The 21031-nt window shown below is 41.9% G+C and overlaps 1 protein-coding gene across 1 annotated transcript; it reads left to right on the top strand.

The window, feature by feature from the left end:
• The first annotated feature begins 1070 nt into the window (after window positions 1–1070).
• On the top strand, window positions 1071–6219 carry LOC137422567 (interleukin-17F-like). Its single transcript, XM_068109291.2, has 3 exons — window positions 1071–1159; window positions 3352–3554; window positions 4877–6219. The coding sequence occupies exons 1-3, from the start codon at window positions 1133–1135 to the stop codon at window positions 5085–5087; spliced, it is 441 nt and encodes a 146-aa protein (XP_067965392.1). The 5' UTR covers window positions 1071–1132; the 3' UTR covers window positions 5088–6219.
• The last annotated feature ends 14812 nt before the right edge of the window (window positions 6220–21031 follow it).

Genomic DNA, 21031 nt, shown 5'->3' with positions numbered 1-21031 from the left:
TATAAATAAGATTTTAAAAATATAAATAAGATTAAAATATATATATATATAAATAAGATAAAAAAATATACAAATAAGATAATATATATATATATAAATAAGATAAAAAAATATATAAATAAGATAAAATATATATATATAAATAAGATTTAAAAAATATAAATAAGGTTAAAATATATATATATAAATAAGATAAAAAAATATATAAATAAGATTATATATATATATATATATATATATATATAAATAAGATAAAAATATATATAAATAAGATTAAAAAATATATATATATAAATAAGATAAAAAAATATATAAATAAGATTAAAAAATATATATATATAAATAAGATAAAAAATAATGACATTAAAATAATTTTCAAGAGATTCTTACCATGACCAAGGCATCTTAACCCATCATCACATGTCTATAATGGATAATACGCACGCACCTTCAAAATACAAATGCAATAACCTAATCGCCACTCACCTGTCAAACACAAAAGTTTAAGTCCCCATTTTCATGTTTTTTAATGTGGTATGGGGAATTTAAAACTTTTCCATGTAACTTGCGGAAGTAGAAAAATTGTTAATTATTGAAACAAAAGAGTTGAAAAACAGCAAACATTGTGGGAGAATTACAAATAAAGTTTGAATACAGTCTACAACTATCTCGTGCTTGGTGGAGATGAAAAAGCACGTAGAATCCCCCTATGCAATACAGTTATGTACATAATAAACCTATGGACCCTAATGTAGATGGTTAAATACTTGTGTAGATTAAAGCTTGTGTAGACAATTCGGGAGGTATCTGTGTGTCTACTTGTGTAGACAATTAGACATGTGTCCATGATCACTGACGGAATGCAAAATTACATGATTGGACTATGGAACTAGTTTTCCGTCTTGGCCGCAGTTCTAGCAGACGGGGCAACTTCGTCTTTTGGGCTTTCCTCGAATTTAAGACTGCGGCTCATGGAAAGAGCAACCATGACTCAGGTATTGATGCTAAAAATAGAAGTTGCCACTCTTTAAAGCAAGGGCGGCAATGTATTGAGCAAAGAACAACGAGGTTGTCCTCGGGTCTGCATTGAGTGTTCAGAACTTGTCGGCTTCATCCTTCTGCTGTTTCACCAATGGCTTCCAGGCACATCGTGCTGCCGGTACGTGTTTTTCTGGTCCTCATGTTTGGCTAAATCTGAGATATTCGTAGCCACTGAAAAGCGTTTTGCAAAGACAAGTAGAGTATCAAGTTGAGAAATGTCTGTTACATAACAGTTGTATTAATGATAATTATATGAATGAATTTCCTGTCTGCAATGTGGACATTAAAAATCCCATGGTATATTTGCCATCAGGAGGACTTTCACCCTGAGCCGTTGCCACATTGCCAATCCGTGCACAGCTATAGAGTGTGTGGTTGACAACAATACTTCATTAGTAACCTTATTGATGTATGCTGCTGTCATAGCCCCATAAATGGGTGATCTTCCAATGGGAAATCATATAAAATCAAATAATTAATAAAAGATTGCATAAATTTGCGAAGACAGTATTGGCGGGGAAGGAGAGCTCAAATAAGTGGCACAGCTGACTTTAAAGTCTTCTCGTATTATTGTCATAATAATAGTTGTAAATTAAAACATTGTCTTGCTCATTGCGGTTATAATGTCAAACATCAAAATCTTTGCTGTTATGTTTGTCATGTCAACCATAGGCAATGACAGGCATGGATCCAATGCCCTCCTCCCACAAATTTTCCAGAAAAATAAAGAATACATGCAGCCAATTATTACATCTATAGCATCGCCAGAAGCTAAAATTGTTTGGGAAAAAAAACCTACAGCAAATGCAAATAAACGTTATTCCGGTATCAAAACGGACAAAACTTTAACATTTTCTAACAGCAGCTTTCTTTCCCCAATTGTACGTATAATCTTTAATATTGAATTCAAGATTGAAATTCCTAATATGAATTTGCAATTTGGTCATTGGCTTTGACGCCAATACAAATTTTTTGTTGCGGACCGGAGGCATCAAAAAAGCTACGAATATCAAACGAGCAGTTTCAAATGGAGCACCTCGCCACCAAGAGAGCATTTAAATTGCATCGGATGTGGCAATAAATGGGAATTGTTGCTCCCAGCTTGCCGGATCGATGACAGAAGATGCCATTTGCATTTTTGCCACCTCCATCCCGACCTCGTTCAGAATCTCATGCGGGCACAGGCAACTTGCTAGACCTCGCACTTAAAAAAAAAATCCAAATATGAGCCAAGTTGGAGATTTTGTTTTTTGTTTATTTTTTTTCTTTATTTGCCAAATCTTCTTCTTCGTACATAAAATGAGCACGTGAGAAACTGCACTAAGATTCCCGTACACGTTTATTGACATTTGTTCATTGAGATCCCTTCGTTATTGACTTTCATTTGTTATGATCGCCCATCATTCTTAAAAGCGTGGATTACACTCATAAAATAAAGAATTAATGAACAGATTTTCAAACCCAACCTCAAACCTGCACACAGATACCTCCCGAACTCACAGCTTCCCGGCTTTCTTTCTCAATTCCATTTCGTTTTCAAAATTCAATTATCGTGAATATTCCAGAACTTCTGCTCCTTCTATTCGTTCAAAAGACCTCATCACCAACGAAGATGACACAGCAAGTTATTTAACCCAATCGAATAGCACTTACATTAACGATATTGGATATAAACTTCCTGTTTGAGGGTAAACCTTTAGCACTTCATTATTCTTCCACAAATTTTGTGCTATTTGCCTTCATAAATTTTCATTTCACTACGTCCACCGGGAAGTTTCTCGAATTAACATTGAACTAAAATTGTTGTTTTTAACTTATTTGTCATTCCTGTATTATGGTTGTATGTATTTGAGGGTAATGGTAAATTATTTAGTTATATTATCAATGGTTGCTACAAGAGTAGTTACTGAACTTTGATAAATCGCTGAGATTAGAACTCCAGGGACTTCACTTTGGTGGTTCCTCCTCTAAATTAGGGGGAAAAAAAGACTACATATTATTGAGGATTTATTTCTGAGCCAAACAAAAGACTTTTTCATTAAATTAGTCTTCGCTAAGTAGAGAAGCATATTTTTTATTACAAATAATTGAGATATGGAAATTTGGACTGTGGTTTATTTTTTTATTTTTTTTGGAAATTGGTGTCTAAGTATCGAAATCTTTCTTAGCCATGCCAAAATCACTATAAGCTCCCCTCAGCACTGATTCTTCTAGTCCCCGTCTCCGCACAACCAACTTTTCATTTCCTGGATGCGTGCCCAGCTAATGATGTTTGTGAAGTTACTTATAACTGTCCGCTCTTACTTACAGTTGTTCGTGGGACTCCTGGTTATTCTGGCCGAGCTTGAAGCGAGGGAGCACCATGATAGAAGAAACAAGCAGAAGAGCTCTAGCATCCAGAGGAACGACATCTGCTTGCGTTTGGAGTTACCCCAAGGACAGAATAAGCAATCTACGCCTTCATGGAATGTCAGAAACATCAACATCCGTTCCCTGTCTCCCTGGAATTACAGGTACACACCGACTTGTCATCTAGCCTTGTTATCTTGTCATCAGTGAAAGTAAATCTTCCAAGTCTAAAAAGCAAGTCGTATTTACTTTGCAGTTCACAAAGTCATGGAAATTTTCACAACATTTGAAAATTCGATGCACTGAAAAACAAATAACGTGTCAATATTTATCCTCGGAATCATTTATTAAAAAGATAAATTAAGCCTCCACCTCCCCCACTTAGGAACTCTATATTAATTGCAATGGTTGAATTAAACAAGTGAGTTGTTTCTCAATGAAGGCGTAAACACAAGTCCATTAGAGATCAGGTATCAATTTCCAAGGCCGAATGGTTGAGAAGGAAATTCTCGGTGAGAAAACAAGTGTCACTTGAGAGAGGAGAAGGGTTTTCTTGAAATTCCAATTTGAGTTTTCTTGAAATTCCAATTTGGATTTTCTTGACATTCAAATTGGTGTTTTCTTGAAATTCCAATTTAGGTTTTCTTGAAATTCCAATTTGGGTTTTCTTTAAATTCCAATTTGGGTGTTCTTGAAATTCCAATTTGGGTTTTCTTGAAATTACAATTTGGGTGTTCTCTGAAATTCCAATTTGGGTTTTCTTGACATTCCAATTTGGGTTTTCTTGACATTCCAATTTGGGTTTTCTTGAAATTCGAATTTGGGTTTTCTTGAAATTCCAATTTGGGTTTTCTTGAAATTCCAATTTTGGTTTTCTTGCCGAGTGTTTCAACAAATAGGGACTTTTATAACGGAGAATAAAACAATTCAGCAGGATCATTTATTAATGTCAGCTAAAGAGTTATTGCCAGGGACAAGTTAAGTAAACAAAAAAAGGCAAAACGCATTGAAGAACATTTGAATTAGCGATGCCATACTTGGTGTTTTTAATTTTCTAGATAGAAAACAGACACATGTTATACTTTTCTAAAGTACGTCAAGTCCTATTTACCAGGCAGGAAGTGCTTGTAGACAGGACAGCCAGCTGTTACATATTCTGAAATGCAATGCAAAAGGTGCACATTTATAATGGGAGTTTGTAAGAAAAAAAAAATCATCTTTGGGGATTCTTAATTGGACATCCCATTGTTAAGATTGAAAAAAAATGTCTGGAGTACTTTGTCACAGTATACATCGGCACTTGGCTTCCAAATGGAGGAATCTACCACTCCCAATTATTATTGTCTTTGTGTCATTATTATTATCACAATAATTATTTGCAAAACTGCAGGTATAGCAGCACTAGTTAACATGTATGTGACACAAGAGAATGATTTCATAAATTCAGGACTAATTCTCATGATGCTTTCCTTCCTCTGTTCCACAGTATGAGTTACGACAAGAACCGCACACCCCAGATGTTGTGGAACGCCACCTGCCTTAGACAGCACTGCCTGGGCCATACTTACAACTCGGTTCCCATTGTGCATTATACACAGGTCCTCTACAGAAGCGGGAAGCACTTTTACTTGAGCATGGAACCGCTCGTGGTGGGGTGCACATGCGTCGAGCCGCAAAGACGCTCTGCAGCTATGTAGTAATGGTTCTTCTTGGGAGGCATGAAGCCAAGGCCCCTTAAACTTCCAGATCCTTATATCGAAACCATCTACGTAAGGTTGTTGCTGCACTTTACGTGTTGCTGCGCATAAGGTTGACTTAACAACCCAGACTCAGAAGGAAAAAAAAGTGCAAAATCTGATCTTATTTCAGCCTGAACATCTCAGCTATCTATCGGATTAAGGTAAAAGCCAATGAGACTGTTTTTAGTTATGAGCCATGTACTTAATCAGGCATTTATTTAATTTATTTGGTTGTGAAAAGTGAAACTGAAAGGGTTTTAACAAGTTCTAACTGGAGATTTTTTTTTCTTAAGCTAAGATAATATCAGTCCATAGGTTCATATAGAGCAGAGAGGGAATTAAAGAGGAAATGGTTGGGGAAATGAAAGGAGGGATTTTTATTAGGTAAGGAATTGGAACATGCGGTAAAATAACACCGGCTTTTCATGATCATCGTGGCGTTAAATAAAACAACCCAGACTCAGTGGCGTAATAGTTAGAGCGTCTGCTCTGAGTCTGGGAGTGGTTCGAACCTCGGCCGAGTCATAGCAAAGACCTTAAAAACAATATGTGCTACTTACTTGCTTGATGCTCAGGAATTTAAAAGGATGGAGCATGGACAACCAACCACAAGTCAGCAATGATGGTCAACAAGAATGAGCTCCTTATAAAAGGGAACAATATTTATTTATTTATTGCACTGATTTAATTATCCGCGCATTTCGTGTCCTCGCCGGATCCAAACATTTGGGACAATGACACTTCTCTGACACCGCATTCAAAACACCCATTATGTCTGCATGTTCTCTCCAGCAATTCAGATAGATTGGGTGGAAAGGTTTGGGAATCGGCTCCGTCTGGACATATCACATTATCACATATGCCCCAAAAAAAAATATGGAGGAATATTTGGAACTCTCACTCTTTCATGAGCATTGCCCTTCCTTTCGTTATCTTCCTGCTGTTTTTTTTTTTTTTTCCCCCACCATTCCCATCCCCAGATTTCGACTTTCGGCAATTAGATTAATTTTTGTCTTAAATTTCGTCCTTTTTAATTGAATAGTGTTCTTCCACTCCCAATTCATAAATTTTAAACGTTTTCCACTTTTTAAAAATCTACCCGTAACGATATATATATATATATATATATATATATATATATATATATATATATATATATATATATATATATATATATATATGGAGAATGTGCACATGAGCAATTGGTAATCAATGTTCTCATTTTGTCTCAATCTCAACTGTCATGTATGAAACCCCCCTTTAACTTCTTCTTCTTCTTTAACCTCAAAACTCCTTCCATTATTTTATAAATTTTAATTATTCACAAATTCTGTCCCCTCCTTTTTCTGAAAGTTCTGTGGAGGTGCTGACGGGATGGTGCCCTTAATATTGAGCCGTCTAGTCTGAATTCGATCCCCAACCTGATTATAAACTGTCCGATGGGTTCTCCGCAAGCAGGGACACAAAGTGCGCAATGCCTCGGATGGACGTTAAACTGGGTATCCCGTCTGCTAGCATTTGATGGTAGTCGTTAAACGTCCCACGCTGTCTTTCATGAAGAGGAGGCGAGTTATCGCCGGCACGCTCAACAACTTACACTCCTGCCTCCTCTAATCGAGCGGCATGTCTGAACAGCTGGTTCGTGAATGACTTGGACAAAAAACGTTTTCAAACTGTTTGTTTCTCTTTGCGTGAATATCCGATGTACGATGTTATTTATTTGGGTATGTATATGTCTGAGTTACGGAAAGCGGTCCTGATGGTGCAATGGCGACTATGTAATAGTGAATGAAGTGTGATGTATAACATACGTATGCTGTAATTATATGTATTACAATGTGTACAATGTCAGGGCAGCATTCACCAAGCGTGTTTCATTCATGTTTTTTTTATCACATCTTTAACGTAACTAACGCTGTGCTTGCTTATTCAGCGTTATATCTTTAATACAACCACAGACTTAAGTGCGGAAAGCATTATACAATATTTCATTGAAATGCACGGAAATAAAATTTACAATAATCATCAGTAAACACCGAAGTGCTTTGCTCTGTTTTTTATTGTCATTGTCATAGTTCAGCAAAACCATCCAATGCTTAAATATGTTTTTGGTTCCATCAATGTCTATTTTTTAAATTCCCTTTTCGTTTTATTCGTATTGCATAATGGATGATTGTTATTACTAAATACCTTAGCCCTGGTATTGGCTTACCAGCGAAGGTGCTCGCTTAAGATCTTAGGGTCTTGAGTTTGATCCCCGGTCCAACCGTTGGATTAACACCAGGTGGGTTGACTCAGCATGTAACCATCCTTCCTAGCTCGGAAAAATGAGTACCAGCTTATTGGGAAGAGGGGGCACTGCATCAGCAGCACGGCCACATTTCCAGAAAATGATGCAACCAGCAGCCACATGCTGCATACAAAACAGTCAATGCAGACACCGTTGTTCTATGGTGTAATTGCTTGTAATACCCAAGGTTACATTTACTTAACCTGCAAAATAAATGGAAAAAAGAAACGAATTAAAATTCTGCATACAAAGGTCATGTCACAATTTTTATACGGGTGACAAGACATCGTGGCCACCCTGTACATAATGTGAACTGACCAAATGTAGACCTGGACCAGGCACAGGTGGCGCATCTCACCTCCTCCTTGAGAGTCATTGGTGGGACATCTGGATTTTTATTGACAATTCAACAGTCATCATCATGCACCATGTTGTTGTTATAACCCGAACAACTCTATAAGAGAACGTCGGTTGTGCTAAAGTGGTTGCTTGGTTCAGGTTATACAATCCTGGTTGTGTCGACACTCCAACGCAATGAGTAAAGGCAGGAATTTGGAATTTGTTCATGGTGCTGGCGATAGTTCGCCTACACTTCGCGAAGGTCACCGTGGCATCTTCAACGTACACCAACTAATGCAGGCAGATGTAAAAACATAGGGGCGATACCCCTGGCGCTCACCTGGTGGAATAAACAGTATACTGCACCGACTAAAGGTATTTTAAACCAATTTCAATGGTTGCTGGAATACAGGGCAGCACGTGGAATCATACTAACATAATCATAAGAATTCAAACAAACAAACAAAAAAAAAATACCGACTTTGAGGGGCACCACCCCCCCCCCCCCCCGGCTTTCCCCCAACCCCATATACATATACCTCCTAAGACCCTAATTTTTCTAATGCCTTGAACAAACTTTGGTACATCACGGGTGATTAAGGTTGTGGTGAAGTTTCATCGAAATCGTGCGTGCAGCTTCTGAGAAGAAAGCAAATACCTATTTTGGGGGACAATCCCCCATAGAACCCCAAAAGGGCAGATTTTTTTAATGCCAGGAACAAACTTTGGTTCATCACGGGGGGTGAAGGTCGTGGTCAAGTTTCCTCAAAATTTTTGTGTAGTTTCAGAAAAGAAAGCAAATTCTTATTTGGGGGGTCAAACCTGGACCCACTTTGACCCCCGTAGACCCACTTAGACTTCGATTTTCTTAGTGCTGTGAACAAACTTTGGTACATCACGGGGGATGAAGGCCGTGGTCAAGTTTCCTCAAAATTGTGTGTGTAGTTTCAGAGGAAAAAGCAAATTCCTAATTTGGGGGTCAAACCACCTTTGACCCCCCCCGGTAGACCCCCTTAGACGCCGATTTCTTTAATGCCGTGAACAAACTTTAGTCACAACACAACAAATATCATTTGTGCCAAATTTGGTCGCAATCCGTTCAGCGGTTTCGGAGAAGAAGTTTCAAGTGTTTACGGACGGACGGACGGACGCGCCATCGCATAAGCTCACCTGAACTTCGTTCCAGGTGAGCGAAAAAATTCGGTTTGAGAAATTAGTGAGAATAAAAATTCATCCAGCATTTGATTTAAATGTAGTGCATTCTGGGAAGCATGTCCTTCCTGAATTATACAGCTTTTTTCTAAATTTGTGCCAAGTTTCCCTGATTAAAAATACTCAGGGATCGACTTAGGAAGCCCGTACTTCCTTCCGGAAGTCAATGCAGAAGTGTCCCAGCTAAGGAAATGGCAGAAATTACATCAGGAAGTGAGGATGATATGTCAACCCTGAGGACATCACATGACAGCTCTTGGAACATAATCGGGTTTGCACAAGAAAATCCAAACTGAACTAACATCAAGTGACCTTGAAGCAAATCCCATGTGAACTAACATCAAGTGACCTTGAAGCAAATCCCATGTGAACTAACATCAAGTGACCTTGAAGCAAATCCCATGTGAACTAACATCAAGTGACCTTGAAGCAAATCCCATGTGAACTAACATCAAGTGACCTTGAAGCAAATCCCATGTGAACTAACATCAAGTGACCTTGAAGCAAATCCCATGTGAACTAACATCAAGTGACCTTGAAGCAAATCCCATGTGAACTAACATCAAGTGACCTTGAAGCAAATCCCATGTGAACTAACATCAAGTGACCTTGAAGCAAATCCCATGTGAACTAACATCAAGTGACCTTGAAGCAAATCCCATGTGAACTAACATCAAGTGACCTTGAAGCAAATCCCATGTGAACTAACATCAAGTGACCTTGAAGCAAATCCCATGTGAACTAACATCAAGTGACCTTGAAGCAAATCCCATGTGAACTAACATCAAGTGACCTTGAAGCAAATCCCATGTGAACTAACATCAAGTGACCTTGAAGCAAATCCCATGTGAACTAACATCAAGTGACCTTGAAGCAAATCCCATGTGAACTAACATCAAGTGACCTTGTAGCAAATCCCATGTGAACTAACATCAAGTGACCTTGAAGCAAATCCCATGTGAACTAACATCAAGTGACCTTGAAGCAAATCCCATGTGAACTAACATCAAGTGACCTTGAAGCAAATCCCATGTGAACTAACATCAAGTGACCTTGAAGCAAATCCCATGTGAACTAACATCAAGTGACCTTGAAGCAAATCCCATGTGAACTAACATCAAGTGACCTTGAAGCAAATCCCATGTGAACTAACATCAAGTGACCTTGAAGCAAATCCCATGTGAACTAACATCAAGTGACCTTGAAGCAAATCCCATGTGAACTAACATCAAGTGACCTTGAAGCAAATCCCATGTGAACTAACATCAAGTGACCGTGAAGCAAATCCCATGTGAACTAACATCAAGTGACCTTGAAGCAAATCCCATGTGAACTAACATCAAGTGACCTTGAAGCAAATCCCATGTGAACTAACATCAAGTGACCTTGAAGCAAATCCCATGTGAACTAACATCAAGTGACCTTGAAGCAAATCCCATGTGAACTAACATCAAGTGACCTTGAAGCAAATCCCATGTGAACTAACATCAAGTGACCTTGAAGCAAATCCCATGTGAACTAACATCAAGTGACCTTGAAGCAAATCCCATGTGAACTAACATCAAGTGACCTTGAAGCAAATCCCATGTGAACTAACATCAAGTGACCTTGAAGCAAATCCCATGTGAACTAACATCAAGTGACCTTGAAGCAAATCCCATGTGAACTAACATCAAGTGACCTTGAAGCAAATCCCATGTGAACTAACATCAAGTGACCTTGAAGCAAATCCCATGTGAACTAACATCAAGTGACCTTGAAGCAAATCCCATGTGAACTAACATCAAGTGACCTTGAAGCAAATCCCATGTGAACTAACATCAAGTGACCTTGAAGCAAATCCCATGTGAACTAACATCAAGTGACTTTGAAGCAAATCCCATGTGAACTAACATCAAGTGACCTTGAAGCAAATCCCATGTGAACTAACATCAAGTGACCTTGAAGCAAATCCCATGTGAACTAACATCAAGTGACCTTGAAGCAAATCCCATGTGAACTAACATCAAGTGACCTTGAAGCAAATCCCATGTGAACTAACATCAAGTGACTTTGAAGCAAATCCCATGTGAACTAACATCAAGTGACCTTGAAGCAAATCCCATGTGAACTAACATCAAGTGACCTTGAAGCAAATCCCATGTGAACTAACATCAAGTGACCTTGAAGCAAATCCCATGTGAACTAACATCAAGTGACTTTGAAGCAAATCCCATGTGAACTAACATCAAGTGACCTTGAAGCAAATTCCATGTGAACTAACATCAAGTGACCTTGAAGCAAATCCCATGTGAACTAACATCAAGTGACCTTGAAGCAAATCCCATGTGAACTAACATCAAGTGACCTTGAAGCAAATCCCATGTGAACTAACATCAAGTGACCTTGAAGCAAATCCCATGTGAACTAACATCAAGTGACCTTGAAGCAAATCCCATGTGAAGACCACATGACCTAATAGGGTTTTGACCTGGATTTTGCAAAAACGGAATTCTTATCAATGCGTGGGAAACTTAACAGATGGAATCACAGTTGTGCGGGTTGATTGGGAGACATCAGTATTTCATCGATGGGTGTTGATCACTTGCCTGTGGATTCACATATGAATGGGACGGAATAAAAACCCTTCTGCCCGTCTTGCTCTTGCACATCCGAAAAACACTTCAAGTTTAAGGTAGATCCCTCAATCAGAAGCAAGAGGAGAGTAAAAATAGAGGACGGGATTCCTATTGGGGATGTTATGGGATTCCTATTGGGGATGTTATGGGATTCTTATTGGGGATGTTACGGGATTCCTATGGGGGATGTTACAGGATTCCTATTGGGGATGTTATGGGATTCCTATTGGGGATGTTATGGGATTCCTATTGGGGATGTTACGGGATTCCTATGGGGGATGTTACAGGATTCCTATTGGAGATGTTAAGGGATTCCTATTGGGGATGTTACGGGATTCCTATGGGGGATGTTACGGATTTCTTATTGGCGATGTTACAGGATTCCTATTGGAGATGTTACGGGATTCCTATTGGGGATGTTACGGGATTTCTTATTGGCGATGTTACAGGATTCCTATTGGAGATGTTACGGGATTCCTATTGGGGATGTAATGGGATTACTATTGGGGATGTTACAGGATTCCGATTGGAGATGTTACGGGATTCCTATTGGGGATGTTATATTGTTATAGGATTCCTATCGGCGATGTTACGGGATTCCTATTGGAGATGTTACGGGATTCATATTGGGGATATTATAGGATTCCTATTGGGGATGTACAGGATTCCTATTGGAGATGTTGCGGGATTCCTATTGGGGATGTAATGGGATTACTATTGGGGATGTAATGGGATTACTATTGGGGATGTTACGGTATTTCTTATTGGCGATGTTACAGGATTACTATTGGGGATGTTATGGGATTCCTATTCGGGATGTTATGGGATTCCTATTGGGGATGCCACCGACGACACTTACAACCTCGACCAGGCAGCTTCACACACAACAAAACAACAATTATCAGGGACGCCTCTTCACGGTGGTTGTACCCCCAACGCAAATCGGGGCCAAATTTTCCCCATTCTTCCCTGCTTCCCGGATACGTCGAAGCAGTGTGGTCAATGGTCAGAGTGCGGATCGGTCCCCATGGAGCGGCCCTTTCCATCTTGTGTGTGGGAGTGTGTGTGTGTGTGTGTGTGTGTGTGTGTGTGTGTGTGTGTGTGTGTGTGTGTGTGTGTGTGTGTGTGTGTGTGTGTGTCTCAGATAAGAATTTGCAAGTGTTTACGGATGGACGGACGACACGACATCCAATCTTGTCTCTTCTCTCCTAAAACTAAACGTATTTGCAGCTTCAACCGATTCGCAAATCTGAAAGCAGGGCATGGCTGCCTCGTAGAAATGAATGGGAAAGTTAATAAAGCATAATTTGCTGTTTAATGACGTATTTTCATGCAAAGAAGTAAAGTTTAAAAAAGCACATGGTGATCAGATCTATAATTTTTGATTTTGAAGTTAGGGTTTAGTTTCCCCTTAAATGTTGATTATTTCACTTTCACCCTGCAATTGTGAAGCTCTTACCACAAGTTCCATAACACCTATACATTGGGTAGGTGATGTACATTGGGTACATTGGGTAGGTGATGTAATACCGAGCTGTTTAAGGTTAGGGTTGAGTGTTAGTGTTTGGGTTGTTATTGGGTTGTTAGGGTTGTTATTGGGGTTGGGGTTATTAGGGTTAGGGTTTGGGTTAGGGTTGTTAGGGTTAGGGTTAGGGTTGTTAGTGTTAGGGTTGTTATTGGGTTGTTAGGGTTGTTATTGGGGTTGGGGTTGTTAGGGTTAGGGTTTGGGTTAGGGTTGTTAGGGTTAGGGTTGTTAGGGTTATGGTTAGGGTTGTTAGGGTTAGGGTTGTTAGGGTTAGGGTTGTTAGGGTTAGGGTTGTTAGGGTTAGGGTTAGGGTTGTTAGGGTTAGGGTTGTTAGGGTTAGGGTTAGGGTTGTTAGGGTTAGGGTTGTTAGGGTTAGGGTTGTTAGGGTTAGGGTTGTTAGGGTTAGGGTTGGGGTTGTTAGGGTTAGGGTTAGGGTTAGAGTTGTTAGGGTTAGGGTTGTTAGGGTTAGGGTTAGGGTTGTTAGGGTTAGGGTTGTTAGGGTTAGGGTTTTTTTTTTTAACGGTACGTGCTGCTTCGTTGCTTGACATTCAAGAAAATATAGCATGGACAAAAAAACGCTGCGGGGCAATGGCAACCACCCAGTGGAACCCTTGCCAAGAACCTGCTTCAGCAGCACCAACGCTCTGTAAAGAGCATGATATCATCAATATATCAATAATGTGGCCACTTTTACAATTCATGATGGCTGATTGTATCGATTTGGTTTTTCCTATGTTGTTGAAGGTTTTCTTCTCAGTTTTTGAAGGTAAAAACGTTGTTCTCCTGAAATTTTGTTATCCTGAAATTATTATTTGCTATATCCATCATTCATGCATGACAATAACACACATCCTATTTGAAAATACGTTATAAATAATATTTGCATATGAGTCATTGTTTTGCTGAAAAGGCCTGGATAAATTGTAGTTCTTTCTGTAAAAAGTTCACTCATCGATGCGGTCACGAGATGTGTTTATCGCTTTTGGGTAATATTTGGACTCTTATGCCACATGGCCTTTCACGTTTAACACTTGCGGGTTAATCGGTGAATCTATGGTATAGAAAGAACCACCTTTAGAGGCCATTTTTTCCTGCAGAGCAGGTGTTGGCCTTTTTCGGGCACCTTGGTTCCCTTTTTGAAGCAATGTTTTATGGGCGGATGCCCTTCATGCCGCCAACCCTGTTAGTCCCCTCTTGCGACACACAGGGAATTATCAGTGAACTGGTACCGTGAAATGGGGTGAATATGGACACAAACTGAAAAAAAAGTTCGGAAACTGTTTTCGCTGAAAATTGATAACCATACTGATTTGTTGATATTTGGGTTGAAAGTGTTCTGTTGTTTTTTTAAAAAGCAACTTATAGTCCCTATTAACCCCATATATGGGTTAAATAGGAATAAATAGGATTTTTATGGCTGTCCCTATTCACCCCGTTTTACGGGTGAATAGGGACAGTCACTAATACAAAAAAATAATAATCAAGAAACAATCTTGAGTTTCCAACTTATTGCTAAATTGATAGGTCAGATGGATGCACATAATATGCTCCCATAATATAAACCACGGTGCCAATGAAAAAAACTATGGGATAAAAAGTTTCTCCAAACTGTCCCTATTTCTTGATTATTATTTTTTTGTATTAGTGACTGTCCCTATTAACCCGTAAAACGGGGTGAACAGGGACAGCCATAAAAATCCTATTTATTCCTATTTAACCCATATATGGGGTTAATAGGGACGAAAAGTTGCTTTAAAAAAAACAAAAGAACACTTTCAACCCAAATATCAACAATTCAGTATGGTTATCAATTTCAGCGAAAAAAGTTTCCGAACTTTTTTTCAGTTTGTGTCCCTATTCATCCCAGCAAGCTGGTACTCAATTTGCCGACCTCGGAGGGATGACAGGCTGAATCAACCTCCCTGGCGCTAATTCAGCGATCGACCGCGATTTGAACCCAGGATCCTAGGATCCCAAGCCGGCACCCCAACTGCTAAGCCAACACCAAGCTCTGTGGCACATGAAGATGAAGCAGAATTTTTTTTTGGAAGATTATGTAAACAGGCCATGCAGAAAGACAATGGGATAACAACTTACATCACCACCGACCTACACCTTGCAAATACAGTGTGTATAGTAACGGATAAACTTGAGCGACCCGTTGAGAGGACATGCGGTCCAGGGCAACGTTAGAATCTAGTGAAATGTATTACGTCACTAACTCCAACTTTGGGTAATTCCAATGGTTTACCGAGAGCTTTGTCTTCAAAGAAACCCAAAGGGCAAGGTGTGATGTGAAAGTTCAATCCAGGTTGCAGTGTGGGGCTTTTTTTCCCAACTCTAAAAGATTTTGGGTGGGATACCAAATAAAGGATTGAAGGAGATCAGGCAATATACTTAACAGCCAATGAAATCGATTAATAGATAATTTGCTAGAGTATGCATTGTAACTCTAATTTACTTGGTGACTTCGTAATGTTTTTCATAATTACTTCATAATTTCCATAATGAACCAATCTATATTTTAAAACTTATATTAATGCAAGTTGCACGATTGTGTCTGAATGGGATCAACGTCATAACCACATCATGTGTAAATGCAGAATGATACCTCATTTAAGAGATCTTGGGACCATGCAGGCGGAGGTTCACAAACATAGATATTAATGCAATATCAAGTTACTCATAAAAAGCCCCATGAAATATGACAGGTTGGAACAGTTTATTCGACGGTGCAGCCATGTAAGAGTGCCAAAGTCTGAAGCCTCGGCCTATTGTCAGGTGCGCTTCTATCTTCTTTTATTGACGAGACATCTTAAGGGCGTAAATCAACACTCATTTTACTTTGCGCGAGTTGCACATCACGTGCAGCGAATTTCACCTCCCTGTGTCTTTGTATTTATTGTTATTTTGAAAAAAAAACGCTTCTGTGCACATCACTTGAGGCTCGGTTTGCAAGTACAATTACAACAGAAGAGATATAATTGCTGTTATTTTGGGTCTTTTGGGTCCTTTGGGTCTTGAGTCCTTGGTGTCTTTTGGATCCTCTGGTTCTTTTGAGTCCTTGGAGTCTTTTGGGTCCTCGGGGTCTTTTGGGTCCTCTGGATAATTTGGGTAGTTTTGGTCCTCTGGGTCTGCAGTGTCTTTTAGGTGCTCTTGGTCTTTTCGGTCCTCAGGGTCTTTTTGGTCCTCTGGGTCTTTTAGGTCTTTCAGGTGCTCTGGCTCTTTTGGGTCCTCAGGAACTTTTGGGTCCCCTTTCCGCTCAGGATCGGGTTTAGTCCTTTGTTAATGGCTCGGGCTTCGGATTGCTAAACCGCTCGGCAATTCCCATCTTGTCCGCAGTCCGAGCGGGAGTTATCTCCCTGCTTTGTGGTCGGATTGGCACTCAGGTATTTGGGACTCCATTGACGAATCACCCTGGCCAATCTCGACCGGAGAGGAGCGTTATAATTTCCAGGATTGGGGGATTTCCAGGACTTCCCCCCCCCCCCCCCGCCATATGTAAGGTCCAATCGCGCGCCAGCGACACGCAAGTTGCCTCCCATTCTTCAGCCTGGACCAGAGCCGGACCTCAACGCCTACCATCTGCCTGGACCTTCCTCCACGACCATCTGCTTGGACCTTCTCCTCCTACCACTACCCTCCCGTGTAAGTCAGTCTGTTTGTCCTGGGATTAAGTAAGACTGTAGAGATAAGCTTGCTCTGTGTCCTGCTTCTTCTTCTTCTTGTACATTCTTCCCTTTCGTTTCCTCTTCTTTGTTTGTTGTAATAAATCCTTTGTTCTTCCTTACCTTTTGGTTTCCTCTCCATTCGATTGTCTTCATCGTTTCTCAATTGAACACCTGTGGCACGATAGGAACCGCTCAGGATCGGGTTTAGTCCTTTGTTAATGGCTCGGGCTTCGGATTGCTAAACCGCTCGGCAATTCCCATCTTGTCCGCAGTCCGAGCGGGAGTTATCTCCCTGCTTTGTGGTCGGATTGGCACTCAGGTATTTGGGACTCCATTGACCAATCACCCTGGCCAATCTCAACCGGAGAGGAGCGTTATAATTTCCATAACGTTAATGGCCAGCTTAAAAGACAAGGGGATTAACCCTGGTAAGGGGAGCGCCGGCCCCCGAATCTGCAACAATATATATATATATATATATATATATATATATATATATATATATATATATATATATATATAGTATATATATATATATATTGTTACAGACGTGGCTTGGATGTTATTTACCGAGCGGTTTTATGGTATGACCACGTCTGCACAAGTTACCCGATTGTGCCCGAACGTTGACTAGTCGCGCGATGCTGGCTCAATAAGAAAAAGAAGACACCCGGCTGGATTACAATAACACAATACGACACCAGGGGTTCAGTTCTCAAGACCTCCGGAGGAGGTTATATTAAGGCGGAAGGTTAGATTACAACTACAAGAGGGACAGCATAGAAAGACAAGCACTTAGACACAATCTTGTATTATTCCCAACAGACGACAGATAAACGGGACAAAGCTGACTCACACGGGGATTGATGGAAAGGACAGGCGGGTAGCGATGGCTCCAGGTGCACCTGGGCTCAAAGGTCAGAATCGACTCGGTCCGGTCCAGAGATGCGGGGAGGTCGCAGCGCTCGGATGGCGTCTTGTCTGCTCAAGCTGGGGGCGCATCTCTCGTCACATCCGGCGCGTGGCCGCGTATATCCGGCGGGGAGTGACACGCCCTCGGCTCGTTAGCTCCGCCTCGTGGAATCGGCACGTTGCTTCTCATTGGGTGCGTGCGGGGGGTTTACCAGGCTCCGCCCTTGACGAGGAGCTGACAAGGAGCCCCTTCGTGGTAACCCCGTGGAGCGCATGGTCTATGGCGCTAATCGAGCCGGTGTGAGGACGCATCCTCCCCCGCTCCGCCGCCATCTCCTCTGTTGTTGTTGTAATTGTTGGGGAAGAAGATGGAAGGAGGTATGGGAAAGGTCCTAAACTCACTACTGATGCCATATAATCACATTCTGGTGCAACGAAGAGTCATAATTAATGGAGACGAGGCCTTAACTGACATAGAATAAGAATAACTAGGAAGATGTCCGAAAGTTGTCTACGTGTGGTGCGGTGGACCTGGGCACGACATTTAATGGGGGAATAAGGGGAAGGTCGGCTCTACTGATTGTTATTTACATGCAATGGGACTAGGGAATGGGGGATCGGGGAAAGTTGGGGAGTATTGGAGAAAATAGGGGAATATTTACAAGCGGATATGGAGGCCAAATTCCATATTCGCAACATTGCACCCTTCTCTACCCTCGGGGCGTCCCGACCCGATAAATTTTTACCTACTTTAGTGTGGCACGCAATGTAGTTCCCTCTACTATTAACTCTACCCTGAGTGCGACAGTTTTACAGATATTCACAAATGAGTAAATATGTCCCCCTGCGACGTTGCACCCTTCTCCTCACAGAAACACACCCACAGGATAACCGAATCCGGAAAGAATTCTCAAACTAAACATACAGCCGGTAGGGAGCATTATTTACAAGACTACGCTGCTATTTACACTACGATCCAGGACCTGTTTTTGGAGGAACACATGCAGATGTTATGCATAGAGAGAGCGCGCTTGCCAACATCGATACACCAACCCACGAGTGCTCTGTGGCCGACGGCCTTTAATAACGTGCAGAGCACCCTTCCCGAGCATCAACAGCACCACCCCACCACCAATCGGTGCAGTCACCATTGTTCATTGGAATAAAAATAAATTCGACAACCCCTAACCCTGCAGGTGTCTCTTGCTCTTCTTGTGGTGCACTTGGTGGTGTTAACTATTAGTGGTTCACCTGTATGGCATAGGTGCCACGTTGATCCATAGGTCCATCCCCGGGTGGTGCTTGGCCGCAAACGAACTGCGGTCCATTGTGGGTGGCCACAAACATTGCGGTCCATATGGTGTATCGATCCCGGCAGCAAACAGCGAAAGTGCAGGCCCACAACTGCGCAGCCAGCACCTCTCTCTCCTCTCTCTCCACCCCAAAGCCAGATCCTCGGAGGTGGGAGACAAAAGAAGAAACAAGTGAGTAAGGTGGTAAGGGCGCAAAAGTGCACGCAATGTAAGGTGATGCACACTGGGGGCACATGGGAACCAGGTGAGACAGGTACGTTCCTATCGTACGCCCCCCCCCCCACCAGGTAACCTACATGGCCCCTCCCTTACCCCTTACTGTATCCACACAACACAACACTACCCATAAACATCTACTTTACAAATCAACAAACATCCCTACTGTCTTCCCCGTTCCTCCCATATACCAAATTCGTCTTCTCTCCCTCCTAACCAATCAAATTTGCCATTTTCAACTCTCATCAAAATTTGCCATCTCCAACTCAACATCAAAATTTGCCATCACCAATTCATCATCAGTCCCTCCTAGGGAGGGAGAGATGGAATCACCCCAATGTCTCATCCACGTCGTGATGCGTCTCACAAATCCAACAGCAATTCTCATTTCTGCAACACAAACAAAGAAAACACAGGTGTGGAGTCATCATCATCACCACAGGTAAGTGGCTGCGTATGGTGCGACAGGTTCTTCAATCCTAACTATTTCCTAAATGACTTTAACAACTTTACACTACCCGGGGTCTTTCTCCGGCCAAACCATTGGCCCTCTTACTCTATGGGTTCTAAAAACCAATTCCCATTGGCCAACCTGTGGTGCTTTTCAATTTGGGGTCTCACTCCCCCGATTCATCTCCCGGTGCCCTCGCACAATTTCTGGGCTGCGGCGTGTACCTCTCCCAGTGGGTCTACCCACCTGCACACCTCCACCACTGCAGTTGCCTCCGAGCTTACCTGCTCCTTACCCTAACCTAACTACCTGGGGAAGGCCCTCTGGCTCTCTCCCCACTCCGTGCCCTCTCTGGCACTGGGCTGCCCGATCCACACCCGGGATCCTCAGGCACCCACTCACAACTACCGGCTCCCAGAGCCCACCTGCGGCCTCACCTGGCCGACATCCTCACAGTGGTGGAGTGCCCAACCAACTACACACACTAACAGGCTACACGCCCAGCCATTTCCACAACACTAATGCACCCATTCACAACACCATTCTGCAACCGCACCACAAATGCCAATATCCAACCACAATTTACCTGCACCCTCTACCTAACACTTACACTACCCGCCCCGGGTACTCGTGAAAGGGGTCCACTCTTCCCCCATCCACACCTTCGCACCATGCACACCACTCCGTACCACTCACTCCAACTCTCTCCACACACCTGTACCTGCACACCTGTGCTCTCACACCTGGTGCCACCTGCACCCTTCTCTCCCCAAGCGCATTCGCGCTGATCCACAACACTCACTACTCATACACTGCTCCACACACCTGTCCAGTTGCACACCTGTGCAATCACACCTGTTCAATTCTCACACACACAGCATCATCTCAGCTAACTACTCCCTTCTGAAACTTGCGCTTCCCAGTCGTCCCTTCAAACTATTGCGCTCCCACGTCATTAGCATCCATACTAATCTACCTGCGTCCCCACTACAGGTATCAGTCACTAACTAAACTTAACGTTACCTAATGTCATCTTCTAGATCCCTACACACAATATCCTAACCCACCCGGGCTAGTTTTCACTGCCATACACCCCATAAACTATAGCTCCTTTGCCCCCACCTGTGAGGGATGGTGGATTTGCCATCCCACGCACCACCTCGGCACGGAGCCATCCAATGCCCCGCTCTCGACCTGCCGGCACGTCTCAACAAAAAGTGGTCGCCATGACGACCCTTTCTATCGGGCTGCCAGCTCCGCCTAGTGGAGCCTGGACGCGGCCGTTCAAAGCGAGGCCCGGCACGCACCGAGGGCCTGCTTCGGCTAAAAGTCGCTCTAACCTCTAACCCGTTTAA

The sequence above is a fragment of the Myxine glutinosa genome, chromosome 2, assembly GCF_964187855.1.
Source record: "Myxine glutinosa chromosome 2, kmMyxGlut1.1, whole genome shotgun sequence".
Classification (NCBI taxonomy): domain Eukaryota; kingdom Metazoa; phylum Chordata; class Myxini; order Myxiniformes; family Myxinidae; genus Myxine; species Myxine glutinosa.
Note: the sequence above shows the minus strand (reverse complement) of the source record. Positions and strands in the feature narration are given on the sequence as shown.

Bases quoted from the DNA above. Each gene is read 5' to 3' on its own strand.
- LOC137422567 (XM_068109291.2), top strand. From the start codon at position 1,133: ATGGCTTCCAGGCACATCGTGCTGCCG. The intron at 1,160-3,351 runs GTACGTGTTTTT...TCTTACTTACAG, and splicing joins CCAGGCACATCGTGCTGCCG to TTGTTCGTGGGACTCCTGGT. The intron at 3,555-4,876 runs GTACACACCGAC...TCTGTTCCACAG, and splicing joins CTGTCTCCCTGGAATTACAG to TATGAGTTACGACAAGAACC.